Source organism: Carassius carassius, chromosome 17 (assembly GCF_963082965.1).
Source record: "Carassius carassius chromosome 17, fCarCar2.1, whole genome shotgun sequence".
NCBI classification, from domain to species: domain Eukaryota; kingdom Metazoa; phylum Chordata; class Actinopteri; order Cypriniformes; family Cyprinidae; genus Carassius; species Carassius carassius.
In genome coordinates this window covers 33502165-33527987 of record NC_081771.1, presented here as the reverse complement: position 1 = coordinate 33527987, position 25823 = coordinate 33502165, and the positions used below count along the sequence as shown (strand labels likewise).

At 39.6% G+C, this 25823-nt stretch overlaps 1 protein-coding gene across 1 annotated transcript in view; it reads left to right on the top strand.

Moving 5' to 3' along the window:
- The window catches only part of LOC132090985 (voltage-dependent T-type calcium channel subunit alpha-1I-like), a 120074-nt gene that overhangs the window by 74628 nt on the left and 19623 nt on the right, over positions 1–25823 (top strand). The window contains exons 5-25 of the mRNA XM_059497779.1: positions 53–395; positions 551–643; positions 3102–3405; positions 3502–3734; positions 4002–4153; positions 4944–5129; positions 5212–5329; positions 5947–6102; positions 7273–7363; positions 7979–8115; positions 10914–11321; positions 12565–12665; positions 16075–16198; positions 16741–16809; positions 18997–19175; positions 19955–20081; positions 20180–20305; positions 21187–21276; positions 21840–22032; positions 22374–22525; positions 25669–25778. Of these exons, the coding sequence (XP_059353762.1) occupies positions 53–395; positions 551–643; positions 3102–3405; positions 3502–3734; positions 4002–4153; positions 4944–5129; positions 5212–5329; positions 5947–6102; positions 7273–7363; positions 7979–8115; positions 10914–11321; positions 12565–12665; positions 16075–16198; positions 16741–16809; positions 18997–19175; positions 19955–20081; positions 20180–20305; positions 21187–21276; positions 21840–22032; positions 22374–22525; positions 25669–25778 (3492 nt within the window). The remainder of the gene's footprint in view (positions 1–52; positions 396–550; positions 644–3101; positions 3406–3501; positions 3735–4001; positions 4154–4943; positions 5130–5211; positions 5330–5946; positions 6103–7272; positions 7364–7978; positions 8116–10913; positions 11322–12564; positions 12666–16074; positions 16199–16740; positions 16810–18996; positions 19176–19954; positions 20082–20179; positions 20306–21186; positions 21277–21839; positions 22033–22373; positions 22526–25668; positions 25779–25823) is intronic.

The following is a 25823-nucleotide window of genomic DNA, read 5'->3' as shown; positions in this document are numbered from 1 at the left end:
GTAAAGCATCTGATTAGGTTTTGGGCACAAATCTATTTCCTCTTTCTCTCAGCTCAACAGGTGTGGCACTCCCTGCTCCGTATTACTCTCCCGATGAGAAGGACGAGAGGCCCTTCATCTGCTCTTTGCCGCAGGATAACGGCATCATGTCGTGTGGTGACGTGCCGGCACGGCGTGTGGTGGGACATCAGTGCTGTCTGGACGTGGATGATCTTCTGCACCATCAGGCTCTGGGCCTCGTGACCGAGCCCTTTCTCAACGCCAGCGCTGTCGTCCCCGGGCTCTGTGTCAACTGGAACCAATACTACACCCGTTGCCACACCGGACACAGAAACCCACACAAAGGAGCCATCAACTTTGACAACATCGGATACGCCTGGATCGTTATATTTCAGGTATCTGCTGGAGACTCATTAACACCGTAGAACTTGTGCAAACAGTCATCCAGCTGATTGAGGTTCTTTGTATTTAATGTGAACTTATTGGAAGCAAAGCAGAGAACTGTTTGAAGTGTATTTTTTGTTTTTTCTGCAAATGATGGTGTGTTTAGGTTATTACTCTGGAAGGCTGGGTGGAAATCATGTATTATGTCATGGATGCTCACTCATTCTACAACTTCATCTACTTTATTCTGCTGATTATAGTAAGTACACAAACTCACACAGATGTATGAGTGTGTTCCAAAAGAGCAATATAGAGTGTTGTATCTGATGTTAAGAAAATTTTTATATTGTCATTGGTGCTTCAATCCTATTTGATGATCTTTTACTTGTTTATGGATGCATTTATCCTCAATAGATGCATGTAGTCCTATGAAACTTAGTATGTAGTATTCATTCAGCTTAATGTAGGCATCCCATAATAATCCTGCAGATGGCTTTACCTGTTCTAAGTGCAGTGAGACAGGTGTTTGCAATGAGATGTGTTTGTGTTTGCTGCAAAATGAGTGAGATGAGTGAGTGTTTGTAATGAGTGTTTGCAGTGAGATGAGTGTTTGTAGTGAGATGAGTGTGTTTGCAGTGAGTGTTTGTAATGAGTTTTAACAGTGAGATGAATGAGTATTTGCAGTGAAATGAGTGAGTGTTTGCAGTGAAATGAGTGAGTGTTTGCAGTGAGATGAGTGAGTGTTTGCAGTGATATGAGTGAGTGTTTGCAGTGAGATGAGGGTGTGTTTGCAGTGAAATGAGTGAGTGTTTGCAGAGAGTGAGTGTTTGGAGTGAGATGAGTGAGTGTTTGCAGTGAGTGAGTGAGTGTGTGTTTGGAGTGAGATGAGTGAGTGTTTGCAGTGAGTGAGTGAGTGTGTGTTTGGAGTGAGATGAGTGTGTGTTTGCAGTAAAATGAGTGAGTGTTTGCAGAGAGTGAGTGTTTGGAGTGAGATGAGTGAGTGTTTGCAGTGAGTGAGTGAGTGTGTGTTTGGAGTGAGATGAGTGAGTGTTTGCAGTGAGTGAGTGAGTGTGTGTTTGGAGTGAGATGAGTGAGTGTTTGCAGTGAGTGACTGTTTGCAGTGAGATGAGTGTGTGTTTGCAGTGAAATGAGTGAGTGTTTGGAGTGAGATGAGTGAGTGTTTGCAGTGAGTGAGTGAGTGTGTGTTTGGAGTGAGATGAGTGAGTGTTTGCAGTGAGTGAGTGTTTGCAGTGAGATGAGTGAGTGTTTGGAGTGAGATGAGTGAGTGTTTGCATAGAGTGAGTGTTTGCACTGAAATGAGAGAGTGTTTGGAGTGAGATGAGTGAGTGTTTGCAGTGAGATGAGTGTTTGTAGTGAGATGAGTGTGTTTGCAGTGAGTGTTTGTAATGAGTGTTAACAGTGAGATGAATGAGTATTTGCAGTGAAATGAGTGAGTGTTGGCAGTGAGATGAGTGAGTGTTTGCAGTGAGATGAGTGAGTGTTTGCAGTGAGATGAGTGAGTGTTTGCAGTGAGATGAGGGAGTGTTTGGAGTGAGATGAGTGAGTGTTTGCAGTGAGTGAGTGTGTGTTTGGAGTGAGATGAGTGTGTGTTTGCAGTGAGTGAGTGTGTGTGTGTTTGGAGTGAGATGAGTGAGTGTTTGCAGTGAGTGAGTGTGTGTTTGGAGTGAGGTGAGTGAGTGTTTGCAGTGAGATGAGTGTGTGTTTGCAGTGAGTGAGTGTGTGTTTGCAGTGAAATGAGTGAGTGTTTGCAGTGAGATGAGTGTGTGTTTGCAGTGAGTGAGTGTGTGTTTGCAGTGAAATGAGTGTGTGTTTGCAGTGAGTGAGTGAGTGTGTGTTTGCAGTGAAATGAGTGAGTGTTTGCAGTGAGATGAGTGTGTGTTTGCAGTGAGTGAGTGTGTGTTTGCAGTGAAATGAGTGTGTGTTTGCAGTGAGTGAGTGTGTGTTTGCAGTGAAATGAGTGAGTGTTTGCAGTGAAATGAGTGAGTGTTTGCAGTGAGTGAGTGTTTGGAGTGAGTGTTTGCAGTGAGATGGGTGAGTATTTGCAGTGAGTGAGTTTTTGGAGTGAGTGTTTGCAGTGAGTGAATGTTTGCAGTGAGATGAGTGTGTGTTTGCAGTGAGTGAGTGTGTGTTTGCAGTGAAATGAGTGTGTGTTTGCAGTGAGTGAGTGAGTGTGTGTTTGCAGTGAAATGAGTGAGTGTTTGCAGTGAGATGAGTGTGTGTTTGCAGTGAGTGAGTGTGTGTTTGCAGTGAAATGAGTGAGTGTTTGCAGTGAGTGAGTGTGTGTTTGCAGTGAAATGAGTGAGTGTTTGCAGTGAAATGAGTGAGTGTTTGCAGTGAGTGAGTGTTTGGAGTGAGTGTTTGCAGTGAGATGGGTGAGTATTTGCAGTGAGTGAGTTTTTGGAGTGAATGTTTGCAGTGAGATGAGTGAGTGTTTGCAGTGAGATGTGTTTGCAGGAGAAAATTGTGTTTTTGCAATGAGGTCAGTGAGTATGAGTGTTTGCAGAGAGATGAGTTCATGAGCTGAGTGTTTATAGTGAGATGAGATGAGTGTGTTTGGAGTGAAATGTGCTTGTGAAATTTAAAGCTGAACAAGTTTGCTTGTTGAGTGAAAGTGAAAAGTTTGCTTGCAGAAAGACAGTTCTGTATTTGCTGTGAGGTGTGTGCTTCTCTCTCTGAATAATTGCGTAACTCCACAGGTTGGCTCGTTCTTCATGATAAACCTGTGTTTGGTCGTCATAGCGACTCAGTTTTCAGAGACTAAACAGCGCGAGCATCAGCTGATGGAGGAGCAGCGAGCTGCCCGTCTGTCCTCCAGTACACTGGACTCGCTGGTTGGACCCAGTGACTGCTACGAAGAAATCTTCCAGCTCGTCTGCCACATCCTCCGCAAGGTGCGCCGACGCACTGCTGCTTTCTGCAGGATGCTCTGCTACAAACCTCCGGAGCAGATGGATGAGAAGACAAACATCAATGGAAGAGAGAAGAGCCTCCAACAACAAGGTCAGGAGGGGATGGGATTGGATGGATGAATGAATGAATGAAGGAATGAATGAATGAATGAATGCAGCTCTGAGCTCTTCACTCACTGCACTACAGATGGCGCTGCACCTTCCACCTCAGCAGCCAATCAGGAGACAGAAGAGGAGGCAGCCGAGGAGAAAGACAGGAACAAGAGGGTGGGGGGGGCGTGTCGGAGGCGGAGCCGCAAGCTTTTGATGGAGATGAGGGTCAAACTGCGGGGCATCGTGGAGAGTAAATACTTCAACAGAGGAATCATGGTGGCCATCCTCATTAACACCATCAGCATGGGCATAGAGCACCATGAGCAGGTCAAACACATGCACACATATACACACACACACACACACACACATGCAGTGTTTTTTCTACAGATGTAATGATATTAGTTAAAGCTAAACCTATTAACCTGCTGATATTAAGTGATTTGGCTGTCCATGTGTTCTTTCAGTGATTCTTGAATGAGCTGAAGAACATGAGAATAAGTTGATGAGAATATCTGTGTCTCATCATTGTTTCTCTTCATTATTTCAGTTAATGATGTGTTTCATGTTGTCATTCTGTGTTTGTGTGTTCAGCCGGAGGAGCTCACTAATGTTCTGGAGATCTGTAACATAGTCTTCACCAGTATGTTTGCTCTGGAAATGATTCTCAAGCTCACAGCATTCGGCTTCTTTAATTACCTGCGCAATCCGTACAACATCTTTGATGGGATCATCGTGATCATCAGGTAATTACCAGTGAAACACCTAATGCTTTTCTGTTACATTTAAAGTATTTTTAAGGGTTTAATACACCTTAAACCTGTGCATGCACATGTAGAAGTCTGGGGTTGGTAAAAGTTTGTAATGTTTCTGAAAGAAGACTCTTCTGATCAGCAGGGCTTGGATTTATTTGATCATAAATACAGTAAAAACAGGGAAGCATTATTGCAATTTAAAATAGCTGTTTTTCTCTATGTGATTATGTTAAAATGTGATCGATTTCTGTGAACAAAGCTGAATTTTCATTCCTCCAGTCTTCAGTGTCACATGATCTTCAAAAATCATTTTAATACGCTGTTTTGCTGCTCAAGAAACATTTCTGATTAATATCAATGTTGAAAACAGTTGTGCTGCCCAATATTTTTGTGGAAACCATGATGCATCTTATTTTTCAGGATTCACAGATGAATAGAAAGTTTAAAACAACAGCATTTATTTGAAATAAAGATTTTTTTAACATTATACACATCTTCACTGTCACTTCTGATCAATTTGATGCATCCTTGATAAATAAAAGTGCAAATCTTACTTCAGCTAGACTCTCTGTCTTAATTTGTATATTAACAAGCAAACACAAGTATTACACTTACCTGTAGTTTTGAAAAAGCAGCTTCAAAATTAAATTTTACATCTTACCACAAGGTCTGTGTGATAGAATAGTTTCACTGAATTAAACAAAACAAATTGACTACTTGAATAACGGATGATTGCACATAAGAATAGAAGTGCGTTCAGTAATGGCCATCCCAATCACAGCGTGTGTGAGATCGTGGGTCAGTCTGATGGCGGTCTCTCGGTGCTCCGAACCTTCCGCTTGCTGCGGGTCCTGAAGCTGGTTCGGTTCATGCCGGCGCTGCGCAGACAGCTGGTGGTTCTGATGAAGACCATGGACAATGTGGCCACATTCTGCATGCTGCTGATGCTCTTCATTTTCATCTTCAGGTGTGTGTGTCAGTTTGAGACTTATGGTACAACACTACTGGAGTATATTTTTAATCACACGTCTCTCTCTGTATGTGTGAAGTATTTTGGGAATGCATATATTTGGCTGCAAGTTCAGTCTGAAGACGGACACCGGAGACACGGTCCCAGACAGAAAGAACTTTGACTCTCTAATGTGGGCGATCGTCACTGTGTTTCAGGTATGAGAGAGCGGCACCCCACCTCCCCTGACACACACTTACATTTAGTCATTTAGCTGAAGCTTTTATCCAGAGTGACTTATAAATGATGACAATAGAAGCAATCAAAACCAATAAGGAATAAGCATAATAAGCAAGTGCTATGACAAGTCTCGAGTGCAAGTGTAAGAAGGTCAAGTCAACTAATTGATAAAATAGTATCAGAATAGAGAGTGCCAGAGTTAGAAGGACAATGTGTTTTTAATCAATCCTTGAATATGGCTAAGGAGTTGAGTTGGGCAGGTCATTCCACCAGGAGGGAACAGTTAATTGAAAAGTCTGTAAAAGGGATTTTGTGCCTCTTTGAGGTGAATAATAATGTGCCGTTCACTTGCAGATTTGATAGTGTGATGTACATTATTCTCAGTCCGTTATAGATTAATCTTGTAGCTGCATTCTGGATTAATTGTGGAGGTTTGATAGAATTGGTTGGAAGTCCTGCTAAGAGACCATTCTGGACAGAACAAGAGCTTGAACAATGAGTTTTAAAGCAAGTTCACACTCACACACGAATCTCTCCTCACACCTGTGTGTGTGTGTGTGTATGTGTGTGTGTGTGTGTGTGTGTGTGTGTGCAGATCCTGACTCAGGAGGACTGGAACGTGGTGCTGTATAACGGCATGGCCTCCACGTCTCCTCTGGTGGCTCTGTACTTCGTGGCTCTGATGACGTTTGGGAACTACGTGCTGTTCAACCTGCTGGTGGCCATTCTGGTGGAGGGATTTCAGGCTGAAGTGAGTCATTCCAACTGCTTCAGTGCTTCATTGATTAGACTGTCTGATTTAGTTTGATTCCTGGAGCTGCACATTGATTCTAAACAATGAACCAGAACAGTTGAAATTAATTACTTTAATTGTAATACCTTTTGATAATAATAACTCCTGATTTGTAGACTGAGGCAAAGTGGTTCTTCAGTTTTATTTGTTGATGTTAGTTAATGCATATCAATTAGCAATATATTTTTATGCCATTCATTAATCCTTCTTAATATTAGTCAATGTTGGTTCATGTTAATTCATAGGGTATTAATTAATGTTAACAGATACAGATATGGCTTAAAAAATATTAGTAAATGTAGAAATGTACATAATTTAAGAATAATTAATTATTTATTTGTTGTTGAATTAGTTATTTGTTAGTTCAAATAAATGTAGTTAACTAATGTTAAAAATTAAAGCTTATTGTTAAAGATTAATGAATTTGATTAGTTTTAAAATTTTTGAGGTAAAATTGTATTTATTTTTGTTCTACGTCTTTTTTGATCATAATCTTTTTGTTTATATATACTTTTAACTAACTATTAACTATGATTTTTGCCTAAAAAAACCCTCCCAATTTGCTGCTTATTAACAGTAAAGGTCTTTGCACACTAGGTTCAAAATTTTTGTGTACGTTTATTTAAAAAATATTTTTATATGTTTTCGTATTCGTCATCCTTTCCTTTCAAAAAAACTTGCTACAGATCCTAAAAAGCAGAAAACCAAACCTGTTCAGAATTTTGTATTATTTAAGAAAATTATGGGAGGCAGTGTGCAATTGTGATCGATGTGATTGTATTACGTTTTTTAACGTGTGAAAATTTTGTACAAAAATGTTGGTGTTTAAGGTATCTAAAATATGATCATGCAGAATAAGGAATTTGTATATGCTTTACTAGTACTAATAAACGAATAATTGGGAAAGACATAATGTAATTGTTTCTGATTGGAATTCACGCTGTTCAGGGAGGTTTGTGCAGCTCATCACGTTCATCTGCACCAGACTCTCTATTTTTGTGAATCTGTAATCTATAAATTTTAATTTGTGCTGGAAAGCACTGTATCTTTGACTTTGTGAAATCACTTAGCCAGCTGTTGTTTGAGTGCTGTCCTGTTCTTCATGCTGATGTGATCCGTGTGTTTCAGGGGGATGCCAATCGCTCGTACTCTGATGATGATGATGAAGGAACTTGCTCTAATGGAAGTGAACAGCACAAAAACTCACTTACGTCCTCTGGTATGATCCTTGCTCATTCACTCTCATAATATAACCCGTCAACTGTAGTCAGCTCAACTTCATGTTTCATTTGTTATAAATGGATACAAGTTGGTGGTAAAAAGATGTGCACTCAGATTAAGATGTTATACCTACCTTAGTGTAGATGAAGTCCACAAATCATTGATAAACACAGTATTTTGGACTGAACTGTGTTGCTTCCATAAATGTGTCTGACTTGTCTTATTATTTACGTGATGTTGATTTAGACTCATATTCTGCACACTGATTCCTGGAAATGATGTAAAGCCAATCTGAATGAGAATAAAATGCTGTGTCCTGTAAACATCACATATGAATCTACTCCACCAATGTTGTTGCTCTTGATTGAGATGTTAAACAGACTTGAGCTGGTAAAATCTGAGCATCTTTTATTGTTTAATCCTGTGGGATTGTTTGACACTTTTGATGGACTGTTAGTCCTCCAGTTTCTGACTTTCTGTGGCTGTAAAGGGTGGAAAACTCAACAGGGACTCATGAAGGAGACATTAGAGCTGTCTCCGGAGAGCTTCAGGCATGTGTTGATGTCCAGAGATCTGCTCTTGGCTTTGGATGACTGCTGTTTCTTTCCTCCAGATCCCAAGCTGTCATCTTTCACTCCTAATGGGCATCTGGATCTGGCACCGCTGGCGGAGGAGAAGACCAGGACAGAGTTCTCAGAGGAAAACCACCAGAGCAAAACCATCTGCCTGGGCAGGAGATCCTCATCTCTGGTCAGTCGATGAAGGATTCAGTGACATCACGTCGTGTGTGTGTGTGTATGTGGATGTAATGAGTCAAGGAAACATTAGTGCAGATTAATGTTTCGAATTAGAAAATCCCACAAGAAAAACTCGTCCATGTGTGTTTGTGTTTGCGAGAGACCAAAATTCTCTTGATGATGTGCGACGGACGCTCAGCCAAGGCTTTTGGGGTTTCCATAGCAACCTCTCTTTTAATTGAAGCAGCCGTATGTGTCGAGAGAGGAGAGCTTGAGCCGCTTGGGTTAAATGTAGTGTGTTGGGCTGTTGTTGTTGAAGTCACATGCCGTCGGGAGATTGTGGTCGGAAAGAGTCTCTGGGAACATGGTAAAACTTGGTAAAATCCTCTGAATGTTCAGACAGAAACAGTTTGCACACTGCATACAGAATTAAATGTTTCTTGCTGCATAAATCACTAATCATAATGATGTCAAGTCACTGTGTCACTTTATTGACGGTCAGATGTGAACGCTGAGGTTTTGTGAGCATCATGTCAAAACAAGAGCTTGGCGCCGGAGAACACAAGTTTCTATGGCAACTGCTTTTGCCGCTCATGCTGCTAAAAATGAGTGAATGCATTGAGATCAGAAACCATGACTGCAATTACCACACAAACGCGCGACTGCGTGAAGTTAATTAATCCACAACGCTTAAAGGGATAGTTCACTCTCATATTAAATTTTGGTATGTTTTAGCTTACCTCAAGGACATCCAAGATGTAGGTTTCTCTGTTTCCTCAGTATTTCCCATTTTGATATTTTTAGGTCCAACCGTTCTTGTCTGTGACTCACATAATGGATGTCTTTGGTCACCACCTCAAAGAGCATGCAGAGAGGAGTCAAAATTAAACAATTCCCCATCGTAAGTACACATTGATGACCTAATACACGAAACGAGCGGTTTGTGTACGAAAACGAACAGTATTTAGATCGTTTTTACCTCTTTTACACAATCACCTCCAACTGATCTGAGTTCGCGAGTGCTTCCCGATGTGACGTGCGCGCGCGCTCTGGCTTTAGTCTGCGCAAGCGCGGAAAGCGCCGGAAGCGATCTCTCGCGCGTGTACATCACTCATTGTTTACATTTACTGCCTATGGTTTACACAGATTTCGGAAGTATTACCTTTCACTGTGAAGATCTAAACATATTTAGACGTACAGGAAATTGCAATGGAAGACTATTTCAATATATCCATAGACAATGTTGAATTTTTTTCACAAACATATTTATTTGAAACAGAATACACAGACCAAGTACTCAGGAGCGATCCGCTGCAGCAGCACGTCTTCAAGCCTCAGAGACAGAGATCTCTTCAAAATTGGTGGTGTAGCAAGTGTTGTGAGATGCCAACAGAAGTGGAGAGCATATGTTGTCACGAATGGAACAACTACAAGATGACGACGAGGACGTTGACAGTATCACATCACACGCCTGCCTGACTGAAGATCCTGATTTTTCTCCGCTGTTGAGACGCAGCGTTTTGCACGTTGTGTTTAGTGTGCCACGTATAAACTGGAGGCGACGTCCAATGCCAGAGGGACCCAATGGCACGCTGTCAATAGAGTGAGTAATGTGTTGTATTTTTATTATAAATTTAACGATTATAGGGTGCATTATAAACATTAATTTATTACAATTACTGCATTATATTTCAGACAGTGCAGATTGAAAGCGTAGCGTGTGGTAAACAATGAGTGATGTGCATGCGCGAGACATCACATCCGGGGCTTCCCGCGCTTGCGCAGACTAAGCCTGAGCGCGCGCGCACGTCATATCAGGAAGCACTCGCGAACTCAGATCAGTTGGACGTGGTTGTGTACAAAAGGTAAAAAAGAAATAAATACTGTTCGTTTTCGTACACAAACCGCTCGTTTCGTGTATTAGGTCATTAATGTGTACTTATGATGGGGAATTGTTTAATTTTGACTCCTCTCTGCATGCTCTTTGAGGTGGTGACCATAGACATCCATTATGTGAGTCACAGACAAGAACGGTTGGACCTAAAAATATCAAAATGGGAAATACCGAGGAAACAAAGAAACCTACATCTTGGATGTCCTTGAGGTAAGCTAAAACATACCAAAATTTAATATGAGAGTGAACTATCCCTTTAAAGGCTCGTTAGGAGTCAGGGGATGGATTCACTTAACATTCACAAATAAAATACTTCCTAGCTAGAATTTTCTTCTTCTTTTCTTTCTTAAGAAAAAAGTTACGAGTATTTTCTGTTCCAAAACATACTTCTTAAGAATGCTCTTATACTGTATTTTCCATTAATATTTAAATTTTTTTTTGAAAAGCCATTTTAAAATTACTTCTTAAGTCAGGATAACCTTGTCTTAAATCCCTAGAGTTACGATGTTGCTTGATTTTTTTATTTTATTTTTAAAACTAAAAATTTGTTTAATTTTCCAACTCGCCCCAAATTTGCTCGATGGGGTTAAGGTCCAGATTTTAAGGGGATACCCCATAATTTTTAATTCCGACAATAGTTCGTTTTATGGGTTTTGTAATGGAAAATTCAACAAAAACAACTAAAACCTCTTAAACCTCTTTTTACTGTAAATACAAAATAATCTGAAAAAGCATTTCCAGACAACCAAAGACTGTTGTTTTCTTCTACAGAAAAAAAATAGAACTTCTTGAGAATTTTACATGAATTGCACTTACAGACTTTTTGGAATTTATCTTAAGAAATTTCTTAACTTAGAAATTAAATTAATTCTTAAATCTGGCTCCAGGAGTGAACAAGTTTCCTTCTTTTTCCGTAGCTCCACAGCCGCAGTGCCCATTACCACCACTGGGGGTGTCCTCCCTCTCAGCCATCCTGGAGCCGGAGGTGTAGCTGGAACAGCGCGGGTCACTCCGTCCGTGGCCTGAGGGCCGGAGGAGTCATTGGGGGGAGCTTACGGGTCCGCAGCATTCACTCAAACCCCGCTGAACATGAGTCTCTCCTGCTCCATCCGCCCTTCCTGTCACGCCAACACGGCCGCGCTCTCTCACTCGAGCTGCCCAAGCTCCTGCAGCGCCCCCTGCTGGTCCGGAAGAAGAGCGTGTCTGCAGAACACCAGGACTGTAATGGGAAGGGCCCGGGCCCTCAGGGGACACTGCTTGGAGAGGTTTATCCACAGCTCAACGCACGCAAAGACAAGAACGACCTAGTGGAAGATACGGAATATGTGAGTTCAGAACAACATCCTGTTCAAAATAGCTATAAGTGTTTCTTATAAATGAGGTTTGTTGTCAAGGATTGATGTTTACAATGAGGAAGTGTTCTCCTTCACTACTGATAAATACATCGATGAATGGATGGATGGATAGGTAGATGGATGATAGACAGATGAATGGGCAGAGATGGATGGATGGATGATGGGTAGATAAGTGGACAGACAGGAGGATTGGCAGATAGATGGATAGATGTATAGATGGATAGACAGGTGATTAGATAGGCCGGAATATGGATAGATAGACAAATGTATATGATATACAGATGTATAGGTGGGTATATGTATAGATAGATATATAGACAGGTATGTAGATAGGCAGATATACAGAAAGGGTAGATGTATAGATGTATAGAAAGGTGGATAAATAGGCAGATAGATGGATAGATAGACATATAAATAGATAGATAGGCAGATACTGTAGATGAATATACAGACGTATAGTTGGATAGACATATAGAGAGGTAAGTAGATAGGCAGACATATAGATGGCTAGACAGGTGGATAAATAGGCCAATAGACGGATAGATGGATGTATAGATGGTTAGTGAGGTGAACAGACCAGAAGTGCTGTTGCTTTCAGCGGTCGGTAAGTGTTCAGTTCTCTCAGTTCTGCTGTTAAATCCATTAGGCTAATTTCAGATGATTTTTTCTGAGAAACAGCACATGAAAAGTGGAATGAAGTTACACATTCTCTCTGAGCCTGACGATCTCTCACAGTTTTAAAGGTCCTTTCGGAAGCTCTTCCTCTCAGTGAAGTGATTTAAAATCGCTATTGCGAATCAGTCTGAGCGTATCATTAGAGCGTTTCTCTGCTGAGCAGCACATCGTCACGTCTGACAGACAACTGAGAAGAATCTTGGCTCTTTTAGCGTTTAATAAACGTCTCATAAGTGAAATACGGCAGCAGTAGATTCACAGACACTATGTGTTTGTGAGTGGAGGATAAACGACATGAAGAGGCTCATTATGAGCAATGAGAGAAAACACAATAGCCAAACTCCGCTGGGTCACAGCAGCTGTCTGCTCACATATGGATGTCATACGGATGTGTTAATCCTCATATTTTACTCCGTTTATTGGAAAGGTTTACCAGGGAAAATGAAACTGGTATTCAAAATTAATTGGAAAGAGTTGCCTTTATCTCAGATAACCAGTGGTGTGCACGTGTGTATGTGTGTGTGTGTGTGTGTCCCAGAGCCTCTGCTTCCGTATCCAGAAGATGATGGAGGTTTATCGTCCTGACTGGTGTGAGAAGAGAGAGGATTGGTCCATTTACTTATTCTCCCCGCAGAACAAGTATGTACTCACTTACACTCTCATTCTGTTCAAATCTATGTTCGGTCAGTTTGACTGACTGGATGATGTTTTTCAGAGGTGTAAGTATTTGTGTAGTATTACTTCATTGCTACAATTAATTAATAATAAATTGTTCTGTTAAAATACTTGTCATATTAACATTCGTATTTGTAAGTTGAAATTTACACTCTGATGTGAAAAGCTGAATCTTTCAATCTGCACACACAGACAATGACCAAAACACACCCGTGTTTTGAATTGGAAGTTGTAGATTAAGAGTTACAAATGTGTAGAATGACATTCACACAAAGAAATTGACATTTACTTTTGCACTTTACTTCAGTTTCACTGCACAACGTCACGTCGGCACTTACAACCTCTCAGATCTGGCAGTACAGGTTAAAAACCTAGCGCTCTGACTTTTGCTACTCTTTTTGTGGTATTCCTGTTGCAAAACTCACTTGTGCACTTGTATATGCAGATGTGAGAGAGCAGAGCCGGAGCGGGGCTTTGGACTGAATTAAGACATTTATTGATTTTTAATAAATGTATTTAGCTCTACTCTAGTTGTTCAGAATGGTATTGCTGGTCATGCCTGCTTATTTTTTGGGTTTTGCTTTTTACATTTCGACATTATCAAACACTTGATTTTTATACGTTTATTTTATTTTTAGTTTTTTTTTAAATATTGCATTTAGAAATGTCCATTACTGACAAGAAAATTAGGAATTTAACCCAATGAAGAAGTTTAAATAATTTTTACAAACATAAAAATATTAAAAATAACAGTCACGTTGCAACTCTGGTACTGTTACGGGTTGTTGGTGTGTGAATGAAGGCGCTCAAGGAAGAAGATATATAAAGGGTACTTTTAATGATCGCGGGAGAATAAGGGCACATCCAAAATAATCCATAAACTTAACTCAATCATGGACAAGGAGGAACTAAACAGACAGGATATTTAAGAACATGGGAGGTAATCAGGGAAATGGAGACAGGTGGGGATTAATCAAATCAGCCAAACAAGAACAGGAAAAAGACCAAATAAGGAAACTCAAAGTCCATGTACATAACAGTTCGCCCCCTCCAGGAATGGTGCATCCTCGCACCGCAAGAGGAATAACAGCGGAGGGAGGGTGGGGGTTCTGGAGGCGGGCGTAGGGCAGGCAAGGGGCAGGCAAAGGAGAGGATCCAGGATGGAGTAGGACGGAAGAGCCAGGGAGGAGCCCGGAGCAGGAAGAGCCAGATGGTGCTCCAGAGACCAGCCAGGATGATGACCTACGAGGGAGTCGACAGCAGGAGGAGCCATGGTGGAGGAGGAGCCGACAGAACAAGGGGGGCGACAGATGGAGACTGCGCCGGTGGTTGAGGAGCTGCAGAGCTGCAGAGCCAGGGTGACGCAGAGGGTCCGGAGGTCCAATACAGGAGGATCAGGGCTGGACGGAACCAGCAGAGACACAGGAGATTCAGGGCTGGGCGGAACCAGTGGAGAAACATGAGATTCAAGATTTCGCTCCACAAACCAGTCTACAAGGTCCATTAATTCATCCATATAATTCCCAGAAACCGAATGCAGCTCACCCTCAGTCGCAGAAGTGTGGGCAGGGCTTTCCTCCATGCCCTCGATTTCCACCAATACTCCCATGACGCACGGTGTTGCCGGCTCACACACCTGGTCAGTCGCGCTCTCGAGTCCTTGTTTTCCAGCAGTGACAGGCTCGGGCTCTGCGGCTGCAGTGGGCTCTAGCTCCGTGTGGCGGGATTGCGGCTGGCTGGTCTCTGGTTCGGGAGTGGGGCTGGAGATATCCTCTTCAGCGGTGCAGATGGTAAACGAAAATCCATTTTTCTCCAGCACCCACTCCACGAAGGCGGCGAAATCCTCTCTGGGACCGTTCGCTGGCAGGCGTGCCTTACACCGGGGGTCGAGGAAGTGGGTAAGGCACGCCAGATCTAGAAAGTCCCTGGTATGGTCCTCCAGCGAACGGTCCAGTTGCTCCAGGCACAGGAGTTGGACTGCTGGTAATGCCATTCCGGGAGAGGGAGGAAAACAAAACAAAAAGAAAGAAAAAAATGCCACTAAATAAACTGTTTGGTTCGTGATTCTGTTACGGGTTGTTGGTGTGTGAATGAAGGCGCTCAAGGAAGGAGATATATAAAGGGTACTTTTAATGATCGTGGGAGAATAAGAGCACATCCAGCATAATCCATAAACTTAACTCAATCACAGACAAGGAGGAACTAAACAGACAGGGTATTTAAGAACACGGGAGGTAATCAGGGAAATGGAGACAGGTGGGGATTAATCAAATCAGCCAAACAAGAACAGGAAAAAGACCAAATAAGGAATCTCAAAGTCCATGTACATAACAGGTACAGTGATATGCAGTGAGAAATACATATTAAATATTTAGCATTATTTGTCTACCAGATAATACCTGAATGTCCAATGCAGTGTCTTAAAATCCTGTAAAAGCTAAGGATATTCAGTGAAAATAGTTTGCAGTGTTTTACAAATAAGTGATACATATGCATAAAACAAATGTATTTCTTGGGAAGTCATGATGGCTGGCATTGTTCATTGGTCGGGCATCGACCAATAAAATGTCTTAATTCGGTCCAAAGCCCCGCCCCGGCTCTGCTCTCTCACATCTGCATATACAAGTGCACAAGTGAGGTTTGCAACAAGAATACTGCAAAAAGAGTCGCAAAAGTCAGAGCGCTAGGTTTTGAACTTGACATTGTGCAGCGAAACTGAAGTAAAGTGAATAAGAAGATATGCATAAACATTTGCATGTCATTTTCTTTGTGTGAATGTCATTCTACACATTTGTAACTATTAATCTACAACTTCCAATTCAAAACACGGGTGTTTTTTTGTTCATTGTCTGTGTGTGCAGATTGAAAGATTCAGCTTTTCACATCAGAGCTGTGAGTTTAAATTTCGATTTACAAATACGAAAGTTAATATGACAAGTTCTCACATTCAGATTTTCAACCTGTAAATCTAAAAAAAATAAATAAATAAAAATAAATGTGAAAAGAGATTACTTCATGATATCAAAAAGTTTCTAACAACTGTTTTGAAAAAAAAAACATTACTAAATCAGATTAACAATTTTACATTTCAAAATGATATACATCTATATATGTCTATAAAATGCAAATTTTAATTATACTATACGCATATTAATATTTATCTATAAAAATTACATATGTATATACAAATACAACTTATAAATGTGCAATGTGGCAAAAAATTGGGATTTATGATCTAATATTCTGAGATTTTGTGTCCAGGATTTTTAAAGATTTTTTTTCAAGAAAAAAATAAATAAACATAATAATAATAACTATAATATATATATATATGGAGTGAAGATTGACTGTCTCTCTGTTGGCCTCTCTGCAGGTTTCGTCTGCTGTGTCAGACGATCATCGCTCATAAGCTCTTTGACTATGTGGTTCTGGCTTTCATCTTCCTCAACTGCATCACAGTGGCTCTGGAGAGACCCAGAATCCATCAGGGCAGTCTGGTATGGTTTCTCACTCTTTCACACACTCGTCTGGCAGGAGAAACTCCAGCTTTAATTCCACCTGAACGTTCTGCGCAGATCTGAGTGTCAGACAAGATCACGATGGTGTAGCGTCACATCCTACAATCAGACAGAACTCACACAAAATCTTGTTTTATGCAATGTTTTCTCAAAATGTATTGAACAAACTAAACAGAACATGTTTATTACTCATTGAAAACTGTCATGCACCCTAGTAAATACTTATCAATCACCACAACACCCTAACAACCACTTAGCAACCAACAAGAACACTCCACCATGTACCAACAATACCAAACACCTTAGAAATAACTTATCAACACACTAGCAACCACGTAATTGTCCTTTAGCGACTCAGTGGTGTTGATTGAGTGAAAGCGGTTCAGCCTGTGAATGTGGCATTTCCAGCAGGATAATCACACTGTACAGTAAAAGTCACGTTTCTTTCCTAGCTCTGCTGAATCATTATCTCTCACTGCCATTCATTCTGTTTCTGACTGTCTCCTCTCTTCTCTCGTCAGGAGCGAGTCTTCCTCACCATCTCCAACTATGTTTTCACTGCCATCTTTGTGGCCGAGATGACAGTCAAGGTAACGACTCACCTGAGCATCTCACATTTACTTCTGCTGATCTCTACATCAGTCATCACTGATATCCTATAGGTTCCTTTATTTCACCAAATACTTCTAGAGAGGAAAAAAAAGCACCACCAGAACACCCTTATTATGAACCAACAAGAACACACTCTCAAATAACCCAAAACACCCTCATAAAGACTTATTAACACCCTACCAACCATGTAGTAATGAGTGTGTAGATGAGTGTAATCTATGACTATGCATATCATAAATAATCTGTTTAGGCATGTAGATATGTCATTAAATATTTTAATTAGTGCTGTCAAATGATTAATCACGATTGATTGCATCCAAAATAAACATTTTTGGGTATATATATATATATATATATATATATATATATATATATATATATATATTATGTATATATAAATAAAATGAAAAAATAACATATATTTATGAATATAATATATTTCTTAAATATATTTAGATATAAAATATAAAAATATAAATATGTAAATACGTGTATTTTTTTTTATATTTAGTGTATGTGTTTGCATATATATATATATATATATTATAACTATTCACATCACACACACACATATTATGCAAAAAAAAACTTTTATTTTGGATGTGATTAATCGCAATTAATTGTTTAACAGCACTAATCTTAATACAACTGCATTTGTATTAAACATGATCACAAATGAAAAAATAAATAAATAAAATTGTAACATTAGTAGTTATAATGCTTTCAGTTTCATTGTTGTTCAAACAGTGAATCAGTTATATACAGAAAGCGATGAAAGAACATTTACATTATCACATCACTGAATGTATTCTAGCTCTCTCAGAAAACTCTTGTTGTAATCGGTGAAGCTGTCTGTGCTATATGATGAATGATCAAAATCAACAAAAGAGCAATAATATGTAAGTGCTGTGCAAGTCTCAGTTAGCCTGATGCAGTATATGTAGCAATGATTTTTTATTTTTTTTTATCAGTATGTGTGTTCCCTGGGAATTGAACCAAAAATATTTTGCACTGCTAAAACAATGCTCTAACACTGAGGGATCATTCTCACACATGCACGCACACACACACACACACACACACACACACTGATGAGGTGGTTCAGCAGTAAGCCTTCATTACAGTATCTCAGCGGTGCTGTCTGCTGCTCACACTGATTATTCAGCTCGTTTAGATCGTTTTAAAATCAGCCTTGTTAGCAAATGAGCCAATGAGAGCACTGGAGACTGTCACTGTGCATGCTGGGAGAACACTCTAGTAAATAGCCTCTAGTGTAAAGCACGCTCTGACTGTTGTGTGTTCTAGTCCAGCTCTGAAGCGTCAGGAAGGCTGTCAGTGTCCTGCAAGTTTCTGTTTCTGAGGTGAAATCTGCTTCAAACGCAGTGCAGCAGCTCTTCTCTCCTTCTCTCTCTGTACCTGTCAGACCTTACTGCAGTTAAATCTCTGATGATGCTTTCAGAACAGAGTGTTCTTCCACTGTATTGTCGTGGGTCTGCTCTTGATACACTGCTGACAGCAGCAGAGAATAACACCACACTTACTGTATAATCATACATAGGTAGAATAGAAGACTTGGGAAAGAAGATATACCTCAAGTTCTCAATATCAAAGTTCATGTCTCCATCAAACTTGGATATTTCAGCACAAATTCAGAAAAAGGAGTCCATTCAGACTGCACTGATGTCAGCAAACTCGGGTCTACTGCATGTCTTCTTTCATCTGATTGATAGTTAAGGGTGTTTTATCCAATAAAAGCTCTTTTAGTGTAATTGTAGAGAGGTCCAGCTTCAGCTGCTGCTCCCCCGTGTCAAATCTTGTCTGATTGTGATCAAGTAAAGGTCAGAATAAGGTCAGTAATATCTCCAGATGAACTCTTCCTGGACTGAAGCAGCTCAGCTTTACTTGATTCTCCATCAATCATGTTTTAGAGTCTCAAATCTGATCCTCGGGATCTTTTGAGGAGCGTTTGTTTCCAGAAGCTTTACTTTCACTGTTCCTCTTTTCCTCAGTTTGAAACTCCTCCATGTTCTCACTATTTCAGACAATACGAGCCATACAAGCCTGATATATCAAATATGATACTCAGCAAAAAGTGTATACATAAAGTTATTTTTAAATAACGTCTTTTATATTGAAGGGTTAATATTCTGCATGTTTTGTCTCAGGTGGTCTCTAAGGGTCTGTATCTGGGTGATCGGGCGTATCTGCGCAGCAGCTGGAACATTCTGGACGGGTTTCTCGTCTTCGTGTCTCTGGTTGATATCGTGGTGTCGATGACGGGTGGAGCGAAGATCCTGGGCGTCCTGCGCGTGCTCAGACTGCTGAGAACATTACGCCCCCTCAGGTGAACTAATTAGTTGATTCGTTTTTTTCAACTAGACACAAACCAGCCTCACTAGTGTTGATGCCATGAAATTTAAAATCAACTTATTTGTCCCTTAAAATGATACATTTTCTCAGTTTAAACATCTGATATGTCATCTATGTTGTATTCTGAATAAATATATCTTCATGGAACATGATCTTTACTTAGTATCCTAATGATTTTTGGCATAAAAGAAAAATGTATAATTTTGACTCATACAGTGTATTATTGTCTATTTCTACAAATATACCTGTGCTACTGATGACTGCTTCTGTGCTGCAGGGACACATATAAAGTTTTTATTACAGTTTACAATGACCTGAAAATATCATGGTTTTTCAAGTTTTTTCAAGGAATTTGAAAGCTGCACAATTAAAATGTTTTTTTAATTATGTTAAGTTATTAAAATGAAGTGTATTTACATGTATGTGTTTGGCAGAATCTTTTATTTGAAGAAATGTACATTGTGTTGAAAGTGTACATTTTTATCAGTTCCCACATGTAAATTTTGCTGGGAATCATTCCCATAATCTTGCAATTGCTAAAGCTGTCATCTAATGCCTGAGGTTCAAGAATGCACAGCATATTTAACTATAACTATAAATATATCTATAATTTACTGTAATATACAAATGTTTAAAAATGCAGCTTTAAAAGTCAAATGTTTTATTCATTGTTTACCACATTTTTTTCATCATGCGTTGCAAGATGTCCGGTGTGGTTCTGTTTTTGTGACTCGGTTCTTCACGGTTCCTCAGGGTGATCAGTCGAGCTCCGGGTCTGAAGCTGGTGGTGGAGACTCTGATCACGTCACTGAAGCCCATCGGAAACATTGTCCTCATCTGCTGCGCTTTCTTCATCATCTTCGGCATCCTGGGAGTTCAGGTTCATGTCACGTTCAGTCTAAAGTGATCTCTAGTCCTGCTCCGTCAGACGCTGATCTCACTCTGTGTGTGTGTGTGTGTGTGTGTGTGTCTCAACAGCTCTTCAAAGGGAAGTTCTATTACTGTGTGGGTTTGGATGTGAAGAACATCACCAATAAATCCGACTGTCTGTCTGCCAATTACCGCTGGGTTCATCACAAGTACAACTTTGACAATCTGGGGCAGGTGAGGGGCAGACTCCTTCTGCTGATGAGCCCAGCAGTGAAGTCCTTGTTTTCCCATTCTTTTCCTTCTTACACATTACAAAATATTCTCCAGTGAAGAGTTTTATGCGATGAACCAAACCAGCCAGATCTGAACATTACACATTTTCATTTGAAGGAAAAAATAGTATGAAAATGTTACAAAGATAGCGACTGTGTCTTGTATGAACTACAATCCCATGATGCATTGTGAATGACATTGTTAAAATCACAGCAACAGTAGAATATATAATTAATGACTTACAGTAACTAAGGACCATATTTTCTTGAAAATAAGTGATATGTGACTACGACTGCATCTTGTAAAAAAAAAAAAAATCCATTTGTTGAGAGTGTGAAAAAACAGATAATTTGACATTTTATTACATTCAGAAAAAAATCAATAAAATATAATAAAATAATATAACAAAAGAAACATTTGTAGACTTTATGAAGACTATAAACATATATTTTAGTTCCTTTCACTCCACAAGAAGTCCTTTAAATGGAACAGTATGGAATGTATGGAAATGTCATTTTTACATTATTTTAGATTCCAGAGAACTTATTCATGGTGCATCATGAGGGTGTGTTTTCAAAATGTTGAGTGGTTTTATCATGATTTAAATTTCCGTGATAGTAATCTTGAGAGCATCTCCTAACTCAGGATTATGAGTTATTTGGTTAAGTATTGTTTTTAAGCTCGAGATAAACTCACACTGACTGTCCGACTCACCATCAGGAACTGCATGGTTCTCTTTCAGGAGAGATTCAGAAATCAGTTCAGTCCAGTGGAGGAAATGAATGTGATCTTGACTTCCTGCAGCTGATGATCTGCTGTGTGTTTGGGGTGCTCTATTTCAGGCTCTGATGTCCCTGTTTGTGTTGGCATCTAAAGATGGATGGGTAAATATCATGTACCACGGGCTGGACGCTGTCGGGATCGACCAGCAGGTAACACACACACACACACACACACACACACACACGTGCGCATGTATACACATTTTAAAAAATCCACGTTTGTGGAAGAAGTCTCTTCTATGCACCAAGGCTGCATTTATTTGAGCAAAAAACAGTAAAACTGTGATATCATTGTAATCCAATATAGCTATTTTTTTTTAATGTGAATATCTCTAGTCTATTCCTGTGATGCTCCACTGTATTTTCAGCATCATTCCTCCAGTCTTCAGTGTCACATGATCTTCAGAAATCATGAAAATATGATGATTTACTGCTCAAGAAACATTTCTGATTATTATCAGTGTTGAACACAGTCGTGCTGCACAATATTTTTGTGGAAACCGTGATATATTTTTATTTTCCAGGATTCTTGGATGAACAGAAAGTTCAAAAGAACAGCATTTATCTGTCACATTATAAATGTCTTTTCTGTCACTTTTGATCAGTTCATTGTGTCCTTGATGAATAAAGCTAACAACTTCTTACAAACAAACTCTTCTGTATATGTAATATCTCGAGCAGTATTTGAGTGTTTTAACTGTGTCTGTGTTCAGCCCGTCATCAATAACAACCCCTGGATGCTGCTGTACTTCATCTCCTTCCTGCTGATCGTCAGTTTCTTCGTCTTGAACATGTTTGTGGGTGTGGTGGTGGAGAACTTCCACAAGTGCCGTCAGCATCAGGAGGTGGAGGAGGCGCGGCGGAGGGAGGAGAAGCGGCTGAAGCGCATGGAGAAGAGGAGGCGCAGTAAGAGCCTCCTGAAGGAGTCTGAACATCTATTCTCCATCGCTCTTCTTCTTCATTTGTCTTCATCTCTTTGGCTCTCGTCTGTTATTAATCATCATCTTCTCGTGTCGTCTCTCTCGTGTTCCTCCTCGTTCTACTTCTCCTGAGATCCTGGGCTACATTCATCACTGCTGACCCCATTGTTTCCTCTTCTTCTCCCTCCTTCCATCATCATCTCAGGGCTGCCCTCGCTCATTTACATCCATCCTTCACTCTGTCAGTGAAATATCAGCATGTGTTCCTGTCAAAGCATTAGTGATGATGATGGTGTTAATATTAATAAATGTTCTGTTTGTGTTCAGAGGCCCAGCGGCTGCCGTATTACTCCTCGTACGGTCGTGTTCGGCTGATGATTCACTCGTTCTGCACCAGTCATTATCTGGACCTCTTCATCACCCTCATCATCTGCATCAATGTGGTCACCATGAGCCTGGAGCACTTCAACCAACCACAGGTGAGCAGCACCGTCACATGACCCGCTGCCAATCAGCTGTTTGCACACTCGCTTTGATTGATTGGCCTGGATCCAATGTTACATTACTGTCACTGGAGATACTATTATAGATTAATTATATATATATTTTGAATGAGTTTATATATATGAAGAGTTTGGATCCAAAACGCAATAAATCCATTTTGATTAATTTGAGTAAAATGTGTTTTCTTTACCAAGAAATCGGCTAGATGAAAACCACTATTTTCTGTTCCAAACTTTCACATAGCATCTTAAGGTTATAATAACATAAAACATTAAAATCCGGTTTTATTTATTTATTTACTTTTCCCCAAAATGCAATAAATCCATGATACTTTTTTTTTTTCAAAATGCAATAAATCCACTGAATCAATATGAAAGTGACTGATGAAAATACAAAAACATAGTAAGTTGATCCACGTATGAATTCAGTGGGTCATCTTGTTAATGCTATAAATTAATTACAGCAATAAATAGAATTTGAACAAGAACATGAACAACAATTTCACATTAGACCACAAAAATTCCAAAATGACATTTCCCTTACATTCAGTTTCCAAAATTGCATTCGCCTTTGCCATGTTACATTCATTCAGTTCTCTAGTGTTATGTGCTGTAATAACAAAAACATAAATTACAGTAATAAAAACACTATCACTGACAAGCACCGCAATATCACGTTCATAATCGAATGCGATTTATTGTGTAGCCCTTGATTGTTGATCACAAGTACAAAGTAGATGAGAAAAACTAGGAAGCGGAGTGTTTTCAGAGCATCACCATTACTGTCTAGAGTGTGTGGAATGGTGCTCTGTGATTGGTTGTTACTGTCTAGAGTGCGTGGAATGGTGCTCTGTGATTGGTTGTTACTGTCTAGAGTGCGTGGAATGGTGCTCTGTGATTGGTTGTTACTGTCTAGAGTGCGTGGAATGGTGCTCTGTGATTGGTTGTTACTGTCTAGAGTGCGTGGAATGGTGCTCTGTGATTGGTTGTTACTGTCTAGAGTGCGTGGAATGGTGCTCTGTGATTGGTTGTTACTGTCTAGAGTGCGTGGAATGGTGCTCTGTGATTGTTTGTTACTGTCTAGAGTGCGTGGAATGGTGCTCTGTGATTGGTTGTTACTGTCTAGAGTGTGTGGAATGGTGCTCTGTGATTGGTTGTTACTGTCTAGAGTGCGTGGAATGGTGCTCTGTGATTGGTTGAACGGATATATCACATCTTGCAAAAAAGGGAGACTGGTGTTTGTCGCGTTTTGGAAAAAAAAAGGAGAAAACATGACCTAATAATTCTGTGAATATCGCATTTTTCGTAAAATTAAAAATGTACTTTTCCATATCGACCTGAAGCATTATTGATTTTGGCGGAAAATCTTTTTTTTATTTATTTATTTTTTATTAAATGGTGTTTATCACGTTTTGTAACCAAACTGTTTATTCGCAAAAAAAGGATAACTTAGTTGTTGTTTTTTGTAGTTGTTGTTGTTTAAATGTTTTTTGTTCTTTTTATAATTTTATCATGTTTTTATTGTTTTATTGTGTTGTTATTTTAATTTCTTTTTTTATATATATATATATATATATATATATATATATATATATATATACATGTGTGTGTGTGTTTTTGTCCATTTATTTATTTACTAAGAATTACATATTCAGGAACACTGTGGAATTTATATTATTTATTTTTTTATTAATATTTTGAATCAGTTTTTATTTGATAGATTTTATGATTTCAATTTAGAAATTGTAGTAATTTCATTGTGTTATAGTTTTTTATGTTTATAAAACTCATTTCAGTTTTACTTATTTTATTATGTTAATTTAAATTAATTTAAAATGAGAAATGTTGCCTCTGTGTATATGTACAGTCGTGGCCAAAAGTTTTGAGAATTACATAAATATTAGTTTTCAAAAAGTTTGCTGCTAAACTGCTTTTAGATCTTTGTGTCAGTTGTTTCTGTGATATACTGAAATATAATTACAAGCACTTCATACGTTTCAAAGGCTTTTATCGACAATTACATGACATTTATGCAAAGAGTCAGTATTTGCAGTGTTGGCCCTTCTTTTTCAGGACCTCTGCAATTCGACTGGGCATGCTCTCAATCAACTTCTGGGCCAAATCCTGACTGACAGCAACCCATTCTTTCATAATCACTTCTTGGAGTTTGTCAGAATTAGTGGGTTTTTGTTTGTCCACCCGCCTCTTGAGGATTGACCACAAGTTCTCAATGGGATTAAGATCTGGGGAGTTTCCAGGCCATGGACCCAAAATTTCAACATTCTGGTCCCCGAGCCACTTAGTTATCACTTTTGCCTTATTGCACGGTGCTCCATCGTGCTGGAAAATGCATTGTTCTTCACCAAACTGTTGTTGGATTGTTGGAAGAAGCTGTTGGGGGGTGTTTTGGTACCATTCTTTATTCATGGCTGTGTTTTTGGGCAGAATTGTGAGTGAGCCCACTCCCTTGGATGAGAAGCAACCCCACACATGAATGGTGTCAGGATGCTTTAGGTGCAATCTTAGTAGCCACAATATCCTTGCCTGTGAAGCCATTTTTATGCAATGCAATGATGGCTGCACGCGTTTCTTTGCAGGTCACCATGGTTAACAATGGAAGAACAATGATTTCAAGCATCACCCTCCTTTTAACATGTCAAGTCTGCCATTCTAACCCAATCAGCCTAACATAATGATCTCCAGCCTTGTGCTCGTCAACATTCTCACCTGAGTTAACAAGACGATTACTGAAATGATCTCAGCAGGTCCTTTAATGACAGCAATGAAATGCAGTGGAAAGGTTTTTTTGGGATTAAGTTAATTTTCATGGCAAAGAAGGACTATGCAATTCATCTGATCACTCTTCATAACATTTTGGAGTATATGCAAATTGCTATTATAAAAACCTAAGCAGCCACTTTTCCAATTTCCAATATTTATGTAATTCTCAAAACTTTTGGCCACGACTGTATATATATATATGTGTGTGTGTGTGTGTGTGTATGTAAAACATTAATCCTGTTGGTTTTTCATGACTAACTCGCTGTGTTGTGAACAGAACTCCATCTGTTCTTGACCGTAGATCTGGAGTTGAGTTTCTTCTCTCTGCTTTCTCTCAGTCGTTGGAGACAGCGTTGAAATACTGCAACTACTTCTTCAGCTCTACGTTTGTGGTGGAGGCCATGCTGAAGCTCATCGCATTCGGCTTCAGACGCTTCTTTAAAGATAGGTGAGCAGCATCTAAAGTAACACACAGCCGTGCTTCCAGAGGATC